Here is a 14,449-nt window from a genome sequence, read left to right as displayed (position 1 = left end):
GCTTGGTCTATATTAAGTTGTCTTTATTATGAACCAGGATCACTAAGTGGTAGATAGAGCAAATTTGAGAGGAAAACAGGCGGGCTTTTGTATGGATATTTTGAATGATCAAGTATATTGGAATATGATGATCGTCTCCGAGTCTGCTCCAAAAGATAACGACGAATTGTACAGCCAATCCGAGTCCATTGGTTGATAGTCTTTCAGATGTTTCTATACGTGCGGTCTAAAACCTTCTGGATCTAGAGCCATAACCAGATTACAACTTCTTTTTTCGAGGAAAGTCTCAGTGTAGCACGCAGCTACGAGCCAGCTGGCCTAATCTTCTTCTAGTAATAAGAGACTTGGAGTATAGGTATTCGATGGAGGTTTCAATGAGTAGATAGTATACATGTATCACTATAAGCATATTCTATAAGTACCCCAGACTAGTCAGCCACATAAGTTTCCAGCTGAGAGTTTTCGTCTTGTTCAAGTGTCGAGAAAGTACCAGTTGAAACCAGTTGATTGTAAAGAAGATCTTATCATAACTACCCCACCTAGCGGGGTCTGATGAATCCCGAAACCGAGTTCCGTTGGAGTAGAAACGAGATAAGGGATTGATATCGATTGTATGCGGGGGTTCAACCCCGATTTTGATTCCCACAGCAATTTTGTCTCAAGCTTGAGCTCTTGCAAGGCTATATCTTACAACGCGCAGTGAAATTGATGCCATCACGTTGATCGATCGAGACACGCACTCATTTCAAATCATGAACATCGAAAATCATGAGTTCCAACACGACTCCATCTCCCAGAACAGTTACAGTGGCTGCTTGCCAACTTGGCCCTATTCATCTGGCAGATTCTCGACAAGATGTTCTTAAGCGGATGTTCTCACTTTTGGATCAAGCCTCGGAACAAGGAGTGAAATTGGCTGTTTTTCCGGAGCTCGCATTCACTACTTTCTTTCCTCGGTGGCTCTTGAAGGAGAACGAGCTGGACCAGTACTTCGATGTTGAAGATTCCAGCAAGGGTGGTATCGAGCAATCTCCAAATGTGAAACCGCTCTTCGATCATGCAAGATCCCTTGGGATTGATGTTTATGTTGGGTATGCGGAGCGAAGCCTTCAATCTGACGGATCACATATCGACTACAATTCTAGTGTGTATTATTCTGCTCAGAGAAATCAGATTGTGGCAAAGTACCGCAAGGTTCATCTTCCTGGTTCTGTAGAGCCCAAGACTGAACCCGGTGCCTATCAACAATTGGAGAAGCGCTACTTCCGCCCCGGCGATCTTGGCTTCCCTGCATTCAGAGCGCCTGGCCTTATCGAAGGTGCATTGAAGAAGAATTCTGAATCTGATGGAGATCAGGATTTTACAGGCAAAGGCGATCCCATCATTGGGATGCTGATCTGCAATGACCGCCGATGGGCCGAAGCATGGCGGGTATACGGATTGCAAGGGATGGAGATCTTGTGCTGTGGGTACAATACGACTGCATTCCAGACTACAAGTAGTGGTCATGCTGTGGATATGAGTCCTGAAGATGCGGAAGACTTGGTTATGCAACACCACAAGCTTTCCTGTCAAGGAAATAGTTACATGAATGCTTGCTTCAGCATTAATGTGGCCAAGACGGGCGCGGAAGATGGAAACCCCTTGGTTGGTGGAACTATTATTGTGCATCCTCTTGGTCATATTATAAAAGAGGCGAAGACGAAGGAAGATGAACTTGTGATTGCTACTATCGACCTGGCGGATTGTGTTCGGTTGAAGAGTACGGTGTTTGCCTTTGAGAAGCATCGGAGACCAGAGCATTACCATTCTATCATTGAGCGCACTGGGGTTATTGAGCCAGATCTGCTGTAAGATTGAGATTTTGTTTGAGTCTACTGTGTATGCATTTTTCTTCAATTCAAGGCTTTGTTTTTAGGTCTATAGATCAGACCAATTCGGACATATCGTTATTTCCTGGCATTACACATGTGCATACAACCTTGTAATAGATTATGAAATGCCACGATATCGCCTAATTCTGACCCGGAATAAGACATGCTCTTTCAAGTTTAGTCAAGGCGTCTTTATTCAAGTAGAATAACCAGCGACTGGGAAGTAAGACATGTAAGATAGCCCCGGAGCCCTGGAGATGGCCTGTGTATAGCAGCGTATTGATGGCCGGGCGCTATCAAGTGGAGACGTTCGGATACGTGTCGTGTAAAGTTGGGGTAATTTACTGTGTAATCTGATTGTAAGATAAGAATGAGGAGAATTTCGGGGTAAATACTTCAAGTCTAAGCACGACGTATCAGCACGACGTATCAGCTGGAGATATGGCAGATTCATGGATTAAAAATGGGGGCTCGATATGATTTGATCCGAATATTTGAACTATCTTTGGATGGTTCACCTGGTATCTTCAAGTTGAATATTGCAAATAATTAGTTTTTCATCTGAATTTGACCACCTGGGCAGCCGGCATGGGTTTAGATACTATTGTCAAGAATGGTCTTATTGTGAGTTCTTTCATTTTCAGCTTCCAGCAATTTCATAATTCATACGTACCTTCGCTACAACTACTACTCTCCATGTGATAGTAGGATATGACCGTTTCTGGTGGAAAACTGACTTGTATAGGTGACGGAGAGCGGAGTTCTTCCCGCTGGTCAAAGCATTGGAATTTCGAAAGGGAAAATATCACTCATAGGATACGACTTGCCTGAGGGCCCTGAAACGAAGATAATTGACGCAGAAGGAGCTTACATTACCCCTGGGGGTGTTGATTCTCATGTTCATCTCGCCCAAATAAATGCTCCAACTGGAGACAGCTGGGAGACTGGTACGCGCAGTGCCATCGCTGGCGGCACAACAACTGTCCTAGCATTCACATCGCAGACCAAAGAGATGAAGACACTGTTCCCTGTTCTTGAGGAGTATCACGGAAAAGCTCGAGGACAAGCTTATTGTGATTACGGATTTCATTTCATCATTACCAAGCCAAATGAAAAAATATTAAAGGAAGAGTTACCCAGAATCGCCAAGGAAGAAGGGATCACCAGTGTGAAGCTTTATATGACATACGAGCTGTATGAACTTTCTGATCATGAGCTTCTCGATACATTACTCGCCTGTCGAGCCCTTGGAATGACAACAATGATTCATGCAGAAAACGGAGATATGATTCAATTTTTGGTGCAAGGCCTCGAACGAAATGGCAATACAGCACCTTTCTTCCATGCAATCGCGGGTCCAAAAATTGCGGAAGATGAAGCATCGTATCGCGCTATAAGGCTGGCAGAACTAGTAGATGCTCCCATCTTACTGGTTCATGTATCTGCAGACGGAGCAATGAAGCACATCAGAGACGCTCAAACGAAATTGCTTCCAGTTCATGCAGAAACATGTCCTCATTACCTCTTTCTACTCTCCAATAAGTTAGCAAACCAAGAGCATGACCATTTTCATGGCGCAAAAGGTGTTTGTTCTCCACCTCTGCGTCACAACGTGGAAGATCTGGAAGCTCTCTGGCGTGGAATTGCCAATGATACCTTTACTGTTTTCTCCTCCGACCACGCTCCAACCAAGTATAATCATCCGCAGGGAAAGAAAGCTGGTATCATTAACGGAATTCCGAAGTTCAGCAAAATCCCCAAGGGAATTCCAGGAATCGAAACCAGACTTTCTCTACTCTTCAGTGAATCCGAGGGATGTCTCCCAAAGAACCAGGCAAGACTTAGCCTTGCTCGCTTTGTGCAGCTTACATCGGGTAATCCGGCTAGGCTGTACGGTCTCACACAGAAAGGGTGCATATTACCCGGATACGATGCCGATCTCGTTATCTGGCATCCGCAGGGTAAAGGTGGGCGAGTCATTTCTCAACAGAATCTACATCATGATGTCGATTATACTCCATTTGAAGGGATGCATGTCAGGAATTGGCCCCGACTCACAATTTTACGTGGTGAGATTGTTTGGAACGCAGACCAGAACAGCATTACTGGTACAAAAGGATTTGGAAACTTCATTAAGCGAGAGAATGGGCATCTTATTGTCGGCAAGCTTGGCCAGCTTCCAAAAGGCATGGTTGAGGGCGAAAGAGATTTCTGGCTGCCCAAACCTGATGTATGATTGGAGAGAAAACGACAATATTCTTAAGGCATTTGATTCATCCTTTTTGGGTACTCTTCATCCGCTCGTCGGTTAGACTTAGTTACCGAGGATTTTGGACTTGATGAATGCAGCAGCATCATAGTTCCAAACATCGGTGTAGCTCTCGTGGGCAGTAAGGCTGGTGCCAGATGCACAGACAATGTCGTTGACATTGCAGTAGTCAGCAGTGGCGGAGCCGATAGCCTTGTTGAAGTAAGCCAATTTCTCCTTAGTCTTGGGGTATTTCTAGAACATAATTAGCGTTCTGCGACGAGCATAAAAACGAACATGGGCTTAAAGTTCATACGCCAGTAACATTTTGAGTCAGATTGAACACGTTGTAGGGCTGGTAAGGCATGTGGCGAGGGTTTCCGTAGAGGACGAGAGCAGTTACTGTCGTAGAGAGTTAGAAAAAAGCCTTTTACATCGATGGTAAAAGTCAGACAGGGAAAGGCTCACCAGACTGTGTCACATCAATGGGTACAAGGGGCTGAGAAACGTTGCCAAGATACTCATTTCCACTGCTACCTGTGATAGCATCATCGATACACAATGCACCCTAGTCGACTGTCAGATGACGTGGAGCCTCACTCATACCTTTGAAGAACTTACTTCAGAGTAGCCAAGAACAACAATTTTCGACTCAGGACACTTCTCCCGGTAGGCAATTAATTGCTTAGCGGCAGCCACACGGCCGAGAAAATAGCTGTCGCTGGTAGTCTCATCAGTAGCCGGATAGTCAATGTTCTCGTAATTGGCCTCTGGAAAGTCGGCAGTGACCAGGGTGACCAGACTTTCCAAAGAACCGGGCACGGTCTCAGTACTGCCCCGTCCCAGGATCATATGAACTGAGGCACATGCAGTCGAGTTGGTGACGGTGACATTAGCTTCCTGAGTGGACAAGGCAGAGGTCATCTGAAAGGCAAGGGCCATGAAAGCAGCTGAGGTTATATGTTGAATGGTAGGCATCTTGATGATTGCTAAACGCTGTCTTTGGTCTGATCTAGTGTGAATTGGATAGAAATAGAGGACTTCAGACCTGTGTTGCCAGTGAGAGCTGTTATATCAATGTCTCCTCGGTCATATTTCGGCAGCAAAGATCCATCCACCATTTCGTGACGACTGCTTTATTCTGAGTCCCCGCTTGAGTCTAATTGCTCAAAATCCACATAGAACGTCGGATCAACTACCCCTTGGTATATTGCTCGAACAGTTTCTCCATATAATTGGCTGATTCCGGATTCTTCAATTGAGACTTTCCTTGGCGGTGGGGCGATTGCTTCATGTTCTCGGAGATTAACCTTGCAATGTACTTATACCTACGTGGCTCCGCCCCATCAGGCTTGCAAAACTATGTAGATCGCCGGACGAAGGGTCTTCAACCATATCTGTACTATGTCCTCAGAAAATCTTGGATTCGACGCTCTTCAGTAGATATGATGGTCTACTCACCTAATACGGGGATTTGCCATTATAGCTTCCAAGGTTTTATCCCTGGGATCCTATCATGATATTGTAGCTAGATCTCCCATGATTGCAATGAAATGGTTCTTTCTATTCAACCCAAGTGTTTTGAGGAGTCTCAACTTCGGATAATAAATCCATAATATGACACGCGGTGCTATATGAACTCCCGGATATTCTAACCTTTTCTGCAAGTATGCATGGAGTGACTGCCATTTCAAGTTTGTGTCCGGAAACTTAAATTTAAGCACCTGGAGAACTCGCCCGAAGCTACCCAATTTGGCTCTAACAGCCGAAAAAGCCGAACAAAGGTACAGTTAATTATCCGATTTGAATCCATCCATGGTTTCACGTTCCAGAGCAAAAAGAACGTGGAACTCACGGCTGTACCGTAATGCTCTCCACATGCGCGCTTACTAAATTCTTAATTGTAACTAGGTAGTAGCTGCAAAAGTTTTCAAGGTTAACTCACTTGAAACATTTGAATTTTCCAAGGTTCCCGATCGGCATCATTCAAGTTTGTACCTAAATATGGGCCTAGCTCCGAGTGTGGAGATTGGAATATTCACAGCACCCATCATACGATCCACGTCCGAGTCTCCGGGTGTTGGCCATGGAGGCTGGATAAGTTTTATAACTCATGAACTACATGTTCATATGCAGGATATCCATGATTCAAATTTGAAGGTTTCAAAAGCTGTGAAATTTCCAAGGTTGGACTTTTGGATGTTCATAAAAATTATAGATCAATCGAAAAAAATAGCAAAAGAAATGGTCCCAGAGGGGCCCGACCTTCCAATTTGGTGTTATTAGCACCCCACCTGGGCACTCTAACCAACTGAGTTAGTATGGGACCGTTGAGATAAAACTCGATTTTTGGCTATATCATCAGACGAAAAGCTCGTGGGGAGTAAACCTGCACATGTGGAGGAAGGTGATTCAAAATATGATCCACTGGCAGTGACTGCATATGGCTGGAGCCCTGGGCTGGAAGGACGGCTGTGGCAAAATAAGAAGCCTGCGAAATCATTCCAAAAGTGTCTCGATGCGATGTTATAGTATACGAGCTTGCCAGTGGCTACATGTACATTCAGGCTCAGCTTGGACTCGGAACCCTCAAAGGGAAACTTCAAGTTCCAGAACTTGAAGTTCGGGACCTCGGGATATATAAAGGGCCGACGTGTACATATGTAAACATAGAACTTTTGGGTGTACCATTCCAGATGTCCAAACTTGAAGGTTAGTCATGGCGTTGAATATTGCCTGAATCACCTTCAAGTTGGAGTAGTAGGATGTGATGATAGATTGAAAGTGCGAGTGACTCGGACCTCAGACATCTGGAGGCTCAACCTTGGAACTCAATTCTCAAGACGCATCAATGTTCAACATTTGAATAGAGCTATCATTTGTTAGGATCAACATTTTGAACCATCCTTATCAGGTTCAGTATGAAAATCGGGGTAAAAACCCCCACTGGCACATCCCCGCTAACCCCACCTGGGCAGTATTCACTGTGACTTGTAATATTCCAAGGTTTATATAAATTACTGAATCTTCAGTCTGCTAGTACTAGTCATTTATAGCATTCAAATGTTATTACTTGGGAAAAAACATGGCTTGAATTAACAAGCCTGCATATCTCACATTTAAAGGCTGGCTGTGTCACTGAGTAGAAACGGGAGAACAATACAGGCAAATATGACCTCCCCTCAAGTCAAAGATGACGATGCATTCATCCCAAGTGTATCAGGGACCTCAGCAGATCGCAAGATGAACATCCTGCTAATCAATCCGAATTCGACAAAATACATGACAACGGACTGTTTAAAAGCTATCGCACCTAGCCTGCCTCCAGGCGTGATTGTCCATGGATTTACTGCTCCATACCCCGCGCCAACTGCAATCGAGTCTCAAACAGACGCAGTGCTGTCCACTGAGGCGTGTATCAGAGCAATCAAGCCCATTGCATCGCAATACGATGCATTTGTAGTCGCATGTTTTCGCCACCATCCCCTCATTGCTGTCTTGAAGGAGGAGTTTTCACAACCCGTTCTCGGCATTATGGAGGCAGCAATGTACGCTGCACGTATGCTTGGTGACAGGATGGGGATAATCTGTACATCAGACCGGTCGATGATGACCCACTCCCGAACTGTCTCAGCATATGGCTTTGCAGATTACTTTGCTGGCTGTGAGTCCGCCAAGCTCGGCGTGCTCGAGCTTGATTCAAAGCCTAAAGACGAGGTCTATGCGAATATCACGCAAAAACTTAGACAACTCGTTGAAAATGACGGCGCTGACTGTGTTCTCTTGGGATGTGCGGGCATGGCAGAGTTACGAACTGTCTGCGAGAGAGCTGTGGAAGGAACTGGTGTGAGAATTATAGATGGGGTAACTGTAGGAGTTCAGTTTCTGATTGCGCTCGTGAGGGAAAACCTCCAGACAGCCAAATCTGGTGTGTATCGAGAGTCTTCGGCGGATAGAGTGAAGCGGAATCAGAACTGGCTCTAGACTATCACGTTCGCCATTGTTTAACGACTCATAGTAGCACAGCATTCTTCGCAGCATTATCAAATGTCCCTCAAATGTCCAGCTGTAATAAGTATTATTCTTGATTCGATTAAACTCAGATTTCATTACCTGACATTTTCCAACTAGCCAATACCGGTGTATCGCGCCCGCTTGTTCCTAGGCGTATGTAACGTATTGTAACGGTATTTGAAGCAGGTCTTGCCGATGACCGCTTCCAAGGTTATCTCCAGCTCCAGGGCTCTTCTTCTCAATATGCAAGACAAGTGAACAACACTTCAGGTCTCCTGCTAATAATGCGACCGCGTATTGAAGTGGCGCCGTGTAAATTTTGTCGAAGACGATTCTCAAGAAGAGAACATCTACTTCGACATGAGCGAACCCGTTGGTGATCCCTGCAAACCAGCCTCTAAGAATGCCGTTATTGACCAAAGACAGATACACGCGAGAAGCCATTTTGCTGTCGCTGTAATAGGAAATTTGGAAGACGGTAGACTGAAGGCTATCTCCTGATGGATTCTGGATATGAAGTCTGACGAATGCATAACAGTGATCTACTCTCCAGGCACTTGAGACTAAATGATGATCCCGCACGTCATATGGAAGTGAAGACACCTGGCGCGCAACAACTTGAAACAGAAGTGGAAACGAACGTCGATGCTGGAATGCTTGAACTAGCAATACATACATCGGCTGTAGCTGCCCAGCATATGGATCCACACGACCAAAGTCTGTCCCGGCTTATCAATCTGCAGACAGATCAAGTGAGCGAGGTGCATAATATACATCAAGTTCAAGTTGAGGCTCCAAGCAGGGACTTGGTCTCTTCCGATGCTACACAACCATTTTTCGAAGACAGTATCCACGATCTCAATATCCTGTGGGGTGGAATGGACGGCAGTTTTGCATTAGAAGATTCATTCTCTCTGGGATTCACCTTTCCCTTCGGACTTCCCAGTGGCACAGCTCCTGGACTCGACTTTTCAGAGCAGACATATCTCTCGTTTTCGGGGGCGTCAACTAGCGGAGCCTCTGGAGAAACAATAGCGGATAATCATCATTCAGACGACGACGCGTCTCTATGCAATTATCAATTACCACCGTTGAATCAGAATGACGGGTACAATTCTCAAGATATGGAAAACACTTCGGAGCGGCCCAATACTCCAGTTGAGCGGCCAGAAGGCTCCGAGATTAACTATCCTTGGCGTATTGGAAAAGATGACTATAATGCTATTATTTCGGAAATTGAACAAGTTCGCCATATCCTTCCGGATGGCTTTATATTCCCTTCGAAGTATGTATTTTGCCGATACATTGAGGGATTCTTTACTGGGAGTCATGGGCATCTGCCTTTTCTCCATCTTCCCACAGTATCTATCTCCAATTTGACACCATCTTTGATCCTGGCAATCATAGCAATGGGTGCACAATATCGATTTGAGATCGATCGCGCAGCTTGTTATTTCAAAGCATCAAAGTCACTAATCGATAATCATTCTTTCGCTCTTGTGTCCTTCAACTCTGATTTTCATCCAGGATTAGATGTGGAGACCTTTGACTCTTCTCAGAAAGTCGAGTTTGAAGTCTTACAGTCTCAGATCATCCTGTCGACCCTTGGGATCTGGGGTCATCATAATCTTCTTCGCGACTCACTGTCAATGACGGCAAATATAGTTCAGTCCTTGAGAGCGATCGGAAATTGTCTACACGAAGATAATTCAGATAATGAATCATGGCAGACTTGGATCCAGAAAGAGGGTAACCGACGAACTGTGTTTATTGCCTACATGCTATCGAATAATCAAACAATTCTATACAATGTTCCTCCCAAAATTCTGAGCAGTGAACTAAGGTCGCTATATCTTCCCTGGCCTGAGGAGCTTTGGAAAGCCTCCAGCGCTACAGAATGGAAGGCTCTTCGCTCAAAGTGGCCCCATTCTGTTTCATTTGGCGATGCTTACACCCAGTTGTTTCGCTCGAAACAGAGTCGAAGAAAAAGAACGAGGCTATCGTCTTTTGGAAATCTAGTTCTTGTTCATGCTATTTTCCAGCAAATATTTCTTGCATGGGAATCAGAGTGCTGCATGTCGCAATCTGAGCATTTGGTGTCCTTGCCAGATGAATCTCTCACGAAATTCCACACCGCGCTGAGACGATGGCAACGAAGCTGGGAGACCAGTTCAGATCCCTCAATAACGCCATCGTCCCCGAAAGGTCCATTGGGGTTTAATGCGACCGCAATCTTTCGCATGGCTTGTATCAGATTACACCTTAACCTCGGTCCCCACCGTTGTCTATCGACATGGCAACCAGGAATAATAGCGCATGCTTTCCTGAACGCACCAGTACCTACACAGTCACCTCAAGTCTATCATGCCGTTCTCCAGTCCATCCACGCCCTTTCTATCCCTGTTCGTCTCGGCGTAGAGTATGTTGCAAGAACGCAAACACTCACATGGAGCACTATTCACTCGCTTTGCAACCTTGAGTGTGCTATATTTCTATGCAAATGGCTGGAGACCCTTGCTATGAACCCGACAGATCTCCACGATGACACGAAGAAGCTCCTTCGAATCATCACTTCCGTTCTGCGGGAAGCTGATTTGCTGGTGCCTAATATCAATATGGAATTCATCAAAAGCAGCGATCTACGTCAGATAGGTGCGGTTCTGGTGCGCTTGCTATCTCGGATACTCAAAGGAACCCATGTGTTCGAGATGATGCATGTCTTCTGCGAAGCGCTTCGGATATACGCCAATTTGTTGGAGAAAAATATTTAGTTTAGTGGTGCCAGATATAATGTTCAAGAATCATTAACAGCTACTAGCCCCTATACAGGACCTTTCCAAGGTTCTTGCGAGAAGCACCCTTCCGAGTCCCCAATACTTTCCCCTTACTAGCCTCATATGTAATCGTCACCTCTCGCGTCTGCTTAATTCCCGATATACTCAGAATACTCTTGTCACTTGAATCATCTCTCTGTTTACTCAATGTGATAATGTCTCCACCCATCATATAGTACTGTTCCGACCAGTAGGGACTGATCCTAGAGGCGCAGTCATCATTGTTGGCACTGCGAGCAGTGCTTTGATTTTTCCTGGAGGCGTTGTAGTTTCTGGGAGACTCTGCATCACCGCTGGATGAGTGCATGCGTACGAACAAGATGCGAAGGGCAGGGATAGAGGAGGCAAAAATGGTCAAGCCTGTTTCGGCGGAGGCCCAAAGGAGGATAGGTGAGCAGTAGTCTGAGTGAAAAATCAGCATGGTGGGTTGGAATCAGTCTTCAATATGCGGATGAAAAAAAGGGGCGCCGAGTCGGGAATCTGGGATGCGTACACGTAAAGTCGGTGATTGCAGCGACGTTTTTCAGCTTTGATGTCTTGATGAAGGCTGCTATGGCGGCACTGTTATCGTTAAATTAGATATTAGTATCCCTGGAATGACTACTGAGAGCGCAAGTTTATTTTAACTCACAATACACCCATGCTCATGGCAAGAATAATTCCAAACTTCTCATGCTTCTTCATTTGAAGATTCCAAACAATGAGCCAAGGGAAGAAAGCAAGAATGAAATCCATACACCCAGAGTACGCTGAAAGATGGGTCAATACAAATTTCCAATGGTCAAAAGCACAATCCTACCTCCAGCGACCATGGCAATATTCTCGAGGATGTAGGTTGGCCAGCATTGGGCTTCAGCGAACAACTTTGTGTTCCAGAGTGCAGCCGCTGGCCGACACTGAGCCAGATAACAAATACCACATAGCCACATCAACACATTCATAGTGATTAAAATAAACCACAATGTCACTTTCTGCCAAGGTTGAGTCACTATGCGCAGCAGTGTGATAACGAATGAAGTTTTAGCGAATACGCAGCCAAAGATGATTATCACAAAGCCAATGTATAAAAGCTTGAGTCTATGGGGAATAGACGCTTGATTCTCAATGTCCTCGACATGTCTTCCAAGAACACCCATTTGAACTCCTTTTGTAACCAGCACTGTAAAGATAATTTGTAACAACTGGGATAAAGATAGCTGAATTAGTGAGGACGAAAATAGGTGTGGTATTCTCAATATCCTTACCCAAGAAAAGACACAAACACCATCATCCCATCCGAACCCTCGCGAGAGCATCAATTTACAATAAACTCGTAAAGCGACCAATATACCTGGGATACCAATAAGAATCCAGCCCACAGCTAGAACCAGCAGGCCCTCATTTTGAGCTGCCTCCGATATGCTGAGGGTCATGATGACCGCGCAACTGGGAAGTCTGCCTCTCGCTTCTGTGATTGATTTTGAGCGAAAAACGAGATTTAGGTGTTCAAGCACTTGAGTTTTTTAAGGGTTCAAGGACACCAGAAGATGAAAGATTACTCAATATGCCTCCGAGTCTCATTATGCAACGATAATCGAGTCAACGGGCTACTGGAGATAATAGCCACAGTCTGTTGGTCCAATATAAGCCTTGGAAGATCACCTGGGCAATTGATACAGTGGTGTAACATAAGTATTTAACCTCGACTACTTTCGGACCGGAGGACCCACTTTTTAATACTGCCATGCAGAAACCTCCAAAATTCATGTCCTATGCTAAGGCCTCAATAGCTAGTATGCCAGCCCTCATACTTGATAACATCTGCCACTCTATGGGGCATAGTGTCTGATAGGTGCTTAAAGATCTCAATATCTAACGCTTCCCATGCTTCCTGCGCAGCTTTAACCAATAGATCTAATGTAGATGTGTTATTTGGTAGGTGCATAAGCTCAGGGTAACGCTTCAATATTTCAGCCTTTAGTAAAGCCCATAGGTTCTCAATTGGATTTAAATCAGGTGAATAGGGAGGCCATTCCATAATATCGCAGTTTAGGTCATCAAGAGTGTTCCGTACAATCCAAGCTGTGTGTACTGGTGCATTATCTTGTTGAAAGATAGCATCATGATCAAGGCTATTAAGAAGGGTAGGTAAAACACACCTATAAAGCTCTTCAATCGTACGAGAAGAGACACCACCCCGTTGAGATGTAGGATCTCCAAAAAGTGGAATAAGACCAGATCGACGTGGTTGACCAGAAAAAGCAGCCCAAAACATCTGTTTAATTTGCTTTCCTCGTGCTGGAATCATTTGGATCTGAGACCCTTCTTGTGGATGCTGAAAAAGCTGGTCTTTTGGGCGTATAAAGCTCCATTCTTGACGCTGGCCAATTCCACGCTCAATTGTACATTCATCTGACCAATAGACACGGGCCCAATCTGAAGGTGTAAAATGTTGGTATTGTCGGGCCCATCGTAGGCGTTTTTCCGCATGTAAAGGTGTTAAGGAAGGCCTTTGCATCTTCCTCCATTTTCGAAGGCCCATTTCATGGGTTAAACGCCAAATTGACATACGATGGACCTTAAAATCAACCTCTGCAAGTAGGTCTTTGATTAATATTGATGGGTTTTCTTGTATAGTCTCGTATATATGGTCACGATCATCTTCGGTGAGCTTCTTTGGGGCGCCTGAGCGTGGTAGGCTCTCTTGTTTTTGACGATTTTTCTCTTGGGTAAGAGTATACTGAATAGTTGAGCGTGGAATATCGGGAAAGCGCATCTTTTTAATAGTAGTTGCGCCCCAGCCATTTGTAGCATGTAGCTCGCAGATCTTAGCCCTAGTAAGGCAATCAAGCTCAGGGCCTCTTTTCCCACGTATAGGGGGCATAATATAGCAATATAACTGTAGGCGATATATGTTCGAATAATAATAGATTGTGTATAACAGCAGGTTACGCTACGCGTGGGAGAACGCGGTGTACTAATATAGTAGGCGGTATAAAATAGCGGTCAGACTCAAAGTGGTCCCAAAAGTAGTCGAGGTTAAATACTTATGTTACACCACTGTATGTCTACTTGGATGTATATTAATCCGAACCTGAAGCTTCCAAGGTTTGATCGGAGCTACTAGCATTTGAAAACCACAGGGTCTGCACCGAATAATGTGGAACCGCATCGTATTAATTTATTTTGGAAATTTGTTCCCAGTTTTATGCTCGTGTTTCTTGAACTGGGCCTAATCCTTGGTTCAGACCCTCTCTTGAATTGATTGCAAACTGGAGATTTCAAAAATAAGATCGATCTTTTAGTCAATCTGAAACAGCCACATGGACATGGATATGAGCATAGAGACTGGAAATTGGTGGGGACCAGTGCACAGATGCCTACTGTGGGCTTCCATTTGGTACCATGAGCAATGGCATTTAGGGACGGGCGGGCCTAGTTTCCGGTGCCATTTAGTGCATCTGGAACACTAATACAGTGGGGCGCAGTTGGACTGTAGA

General features: G+C 44.9%; 8 protein-coding genes across 8 annotated transcripts; 4 read left to right on the top strand and 4 right to left on the bottom strand.

The window, feature by feature from the left end:
* Positions 1-768: 768 nt before the first annotated feature.
* N7483_004289 (uncharacterized protein) lies at positions 769-1,854 on the top strand (the record flags this gene model as incomplete). The annotated part of the gene is made up of 1 exon (XM_057087726.1): positions 769-1,854. The coding sequence occupies one exon, from the start codon at positions 769-771 to the stop codon at positions 1,852-1,854; it is 1,086 nt and encodes a 361-aa protein (XP_056947555.1).
* A 608-nt stretch (positions 1,855-2,462) lies between these two features.
* Positions 2,463-4,110, top strand: N7483_004288 (hydantoinase/dihydropyrimidinase family protein; the record flags this gene model as incomplete). The annotated part of the gene is made up of 2 exons (XM_057087725.1): positions 2,463-2,498; positions 2,620-4,110. 2 exons carry the CDS (start codon positions 2,463-2,465, stop codon positions 4,108-4,110), a joined length of 1,527 nt encoding a protein of 508 aa, XP_056947554.1.
* Positions 4,111-4,188: 78 nt separating this feature from the next.
* Positions 4,189-5,100, bottom strand: N7483_004287 (uncharacterized protein; the record flags this gene model as incomplete). The annotated part of the gene is made up of 4 exons (XM_057087724.1): positions 4,189-4,377; positions 4,439-4,524; positions 4,591-4,690; positions 4,744-5,100. The coding sequence occupies 4 exons, from the start codon at positions 5,098-5,100 to the stop codon at positions 4,189-4,191; spliced, it is 732 nt and encodes a 243-aa protein (XP_056947553.1).
* A 2,193-nt stretch (positions 5,101-7,293) lies between these two features.
* N7483_004286 (aspartate/glutamate racemase family protein) lies at positions 7,294-8,106 on the top strand (the record flags this gene model as incomplete). Its single annotated transcript, XM_057087723.1, has 1 exon — positions 7,294-8,106. The coding sequence occupies one exon, from the start codon at positions 7,294-7,296 to the stop codon at positions 8,104-8,106; it is 813 nt and encodes a 270-aa protein (XP_056947552.1).
* A 177-nt stretch (positions 8,107-8,283) lies between these two features.
* On the bottom strand, positions 8,284-8,580 carry N7483_004285 (uncharacterized protein; the record flags this gene model as incomplete). Its single annotated transcript, XM_057087722.1, has 1 exon — positions 8,284-8,580. One exon carries the CDS (start codon positions 8,578-8,580, stop codon positions 8,284-8,286), a length of 297 nt encoding a protein of 98 aa, XP_056947551.1.
* A 143-nt stretch (positions 8,581-8,723) lies between these two features.
* N7483_004284 (fungal specific transcription factor domain-containing protein) lies at positions 8,724-10,907 on the top strand (the record flags this gene model as incomplete). The annotated part of the gene is made up of 1 exon (XM_057087721.1): positions 8,724-10,907. The coding sequence occupies one exon, from the start codon at positions 8,724-8,726 to the stop codon at positions 10,905-10,907; it is 2,184 nt and encodes a 727-aa protein (XP_056947550.1).
* Positions 10,908-10,950: 43 nt separating this feature from the next.
* N7483_004283 (uncharacterized protein) lies at positions 10,951-12,382 on the bottom strand (the record flags this gene model as incomplete). Its single annotated transcript, XM_057087720.1, has 5 exons — positions 10,951-11,372; positions 11,464-11,531; positions 11,602-11,719; positions 11,770-12,151; positions 12,215-12,382. 5 exons carry the CDS (start codon positions 12,380-12,382, stop codon positions 10,951-10,953), a joined length of 1,158 nt encoding a protein of 385 aa, XP_056947549.1.
* Positions 12,383-12,732: 350 nt separating this feature from the next.
* On the bottom strand, positions 12,733-13,725 carry N7483_004282 (uncharacterized protein; the record flags this gene model as incomplete). The annotated part of the gene is made up of 1 exon (XM_057087719.1): positions 12,733-13,725. The coding sequence occupies one exon, from the start codon at positions 13,723-13,725 to the stop codon at positions 12,733-12,735; it is 993 nt and encodes a 330-aa protein (XP_056947548.1).
* Positions 13,726-14,449: the final 724 nt, after the last annotated feature.

This window comes from Penicillium malachiteum (assembly GCF_028827825.1).
Source record: "Penicillium malachiteum strain IBT 17515 chromosome Unknown utg000002l:1.0-8849297.0:1.0-8852440.0, whole genome shotgun sequence".
Taxonomy (NCBI): Eukaryota; Fungi; Ascomycota; class Eurotiomycetes; order Eurotiales; family Aspergillaceae; genus Penicillium; species Penicillium malachiteum.
Note: the sequence above shows the minus strand (reverse complement) of the source record. Positions and strands in the feature narration are given on the sequence as shown.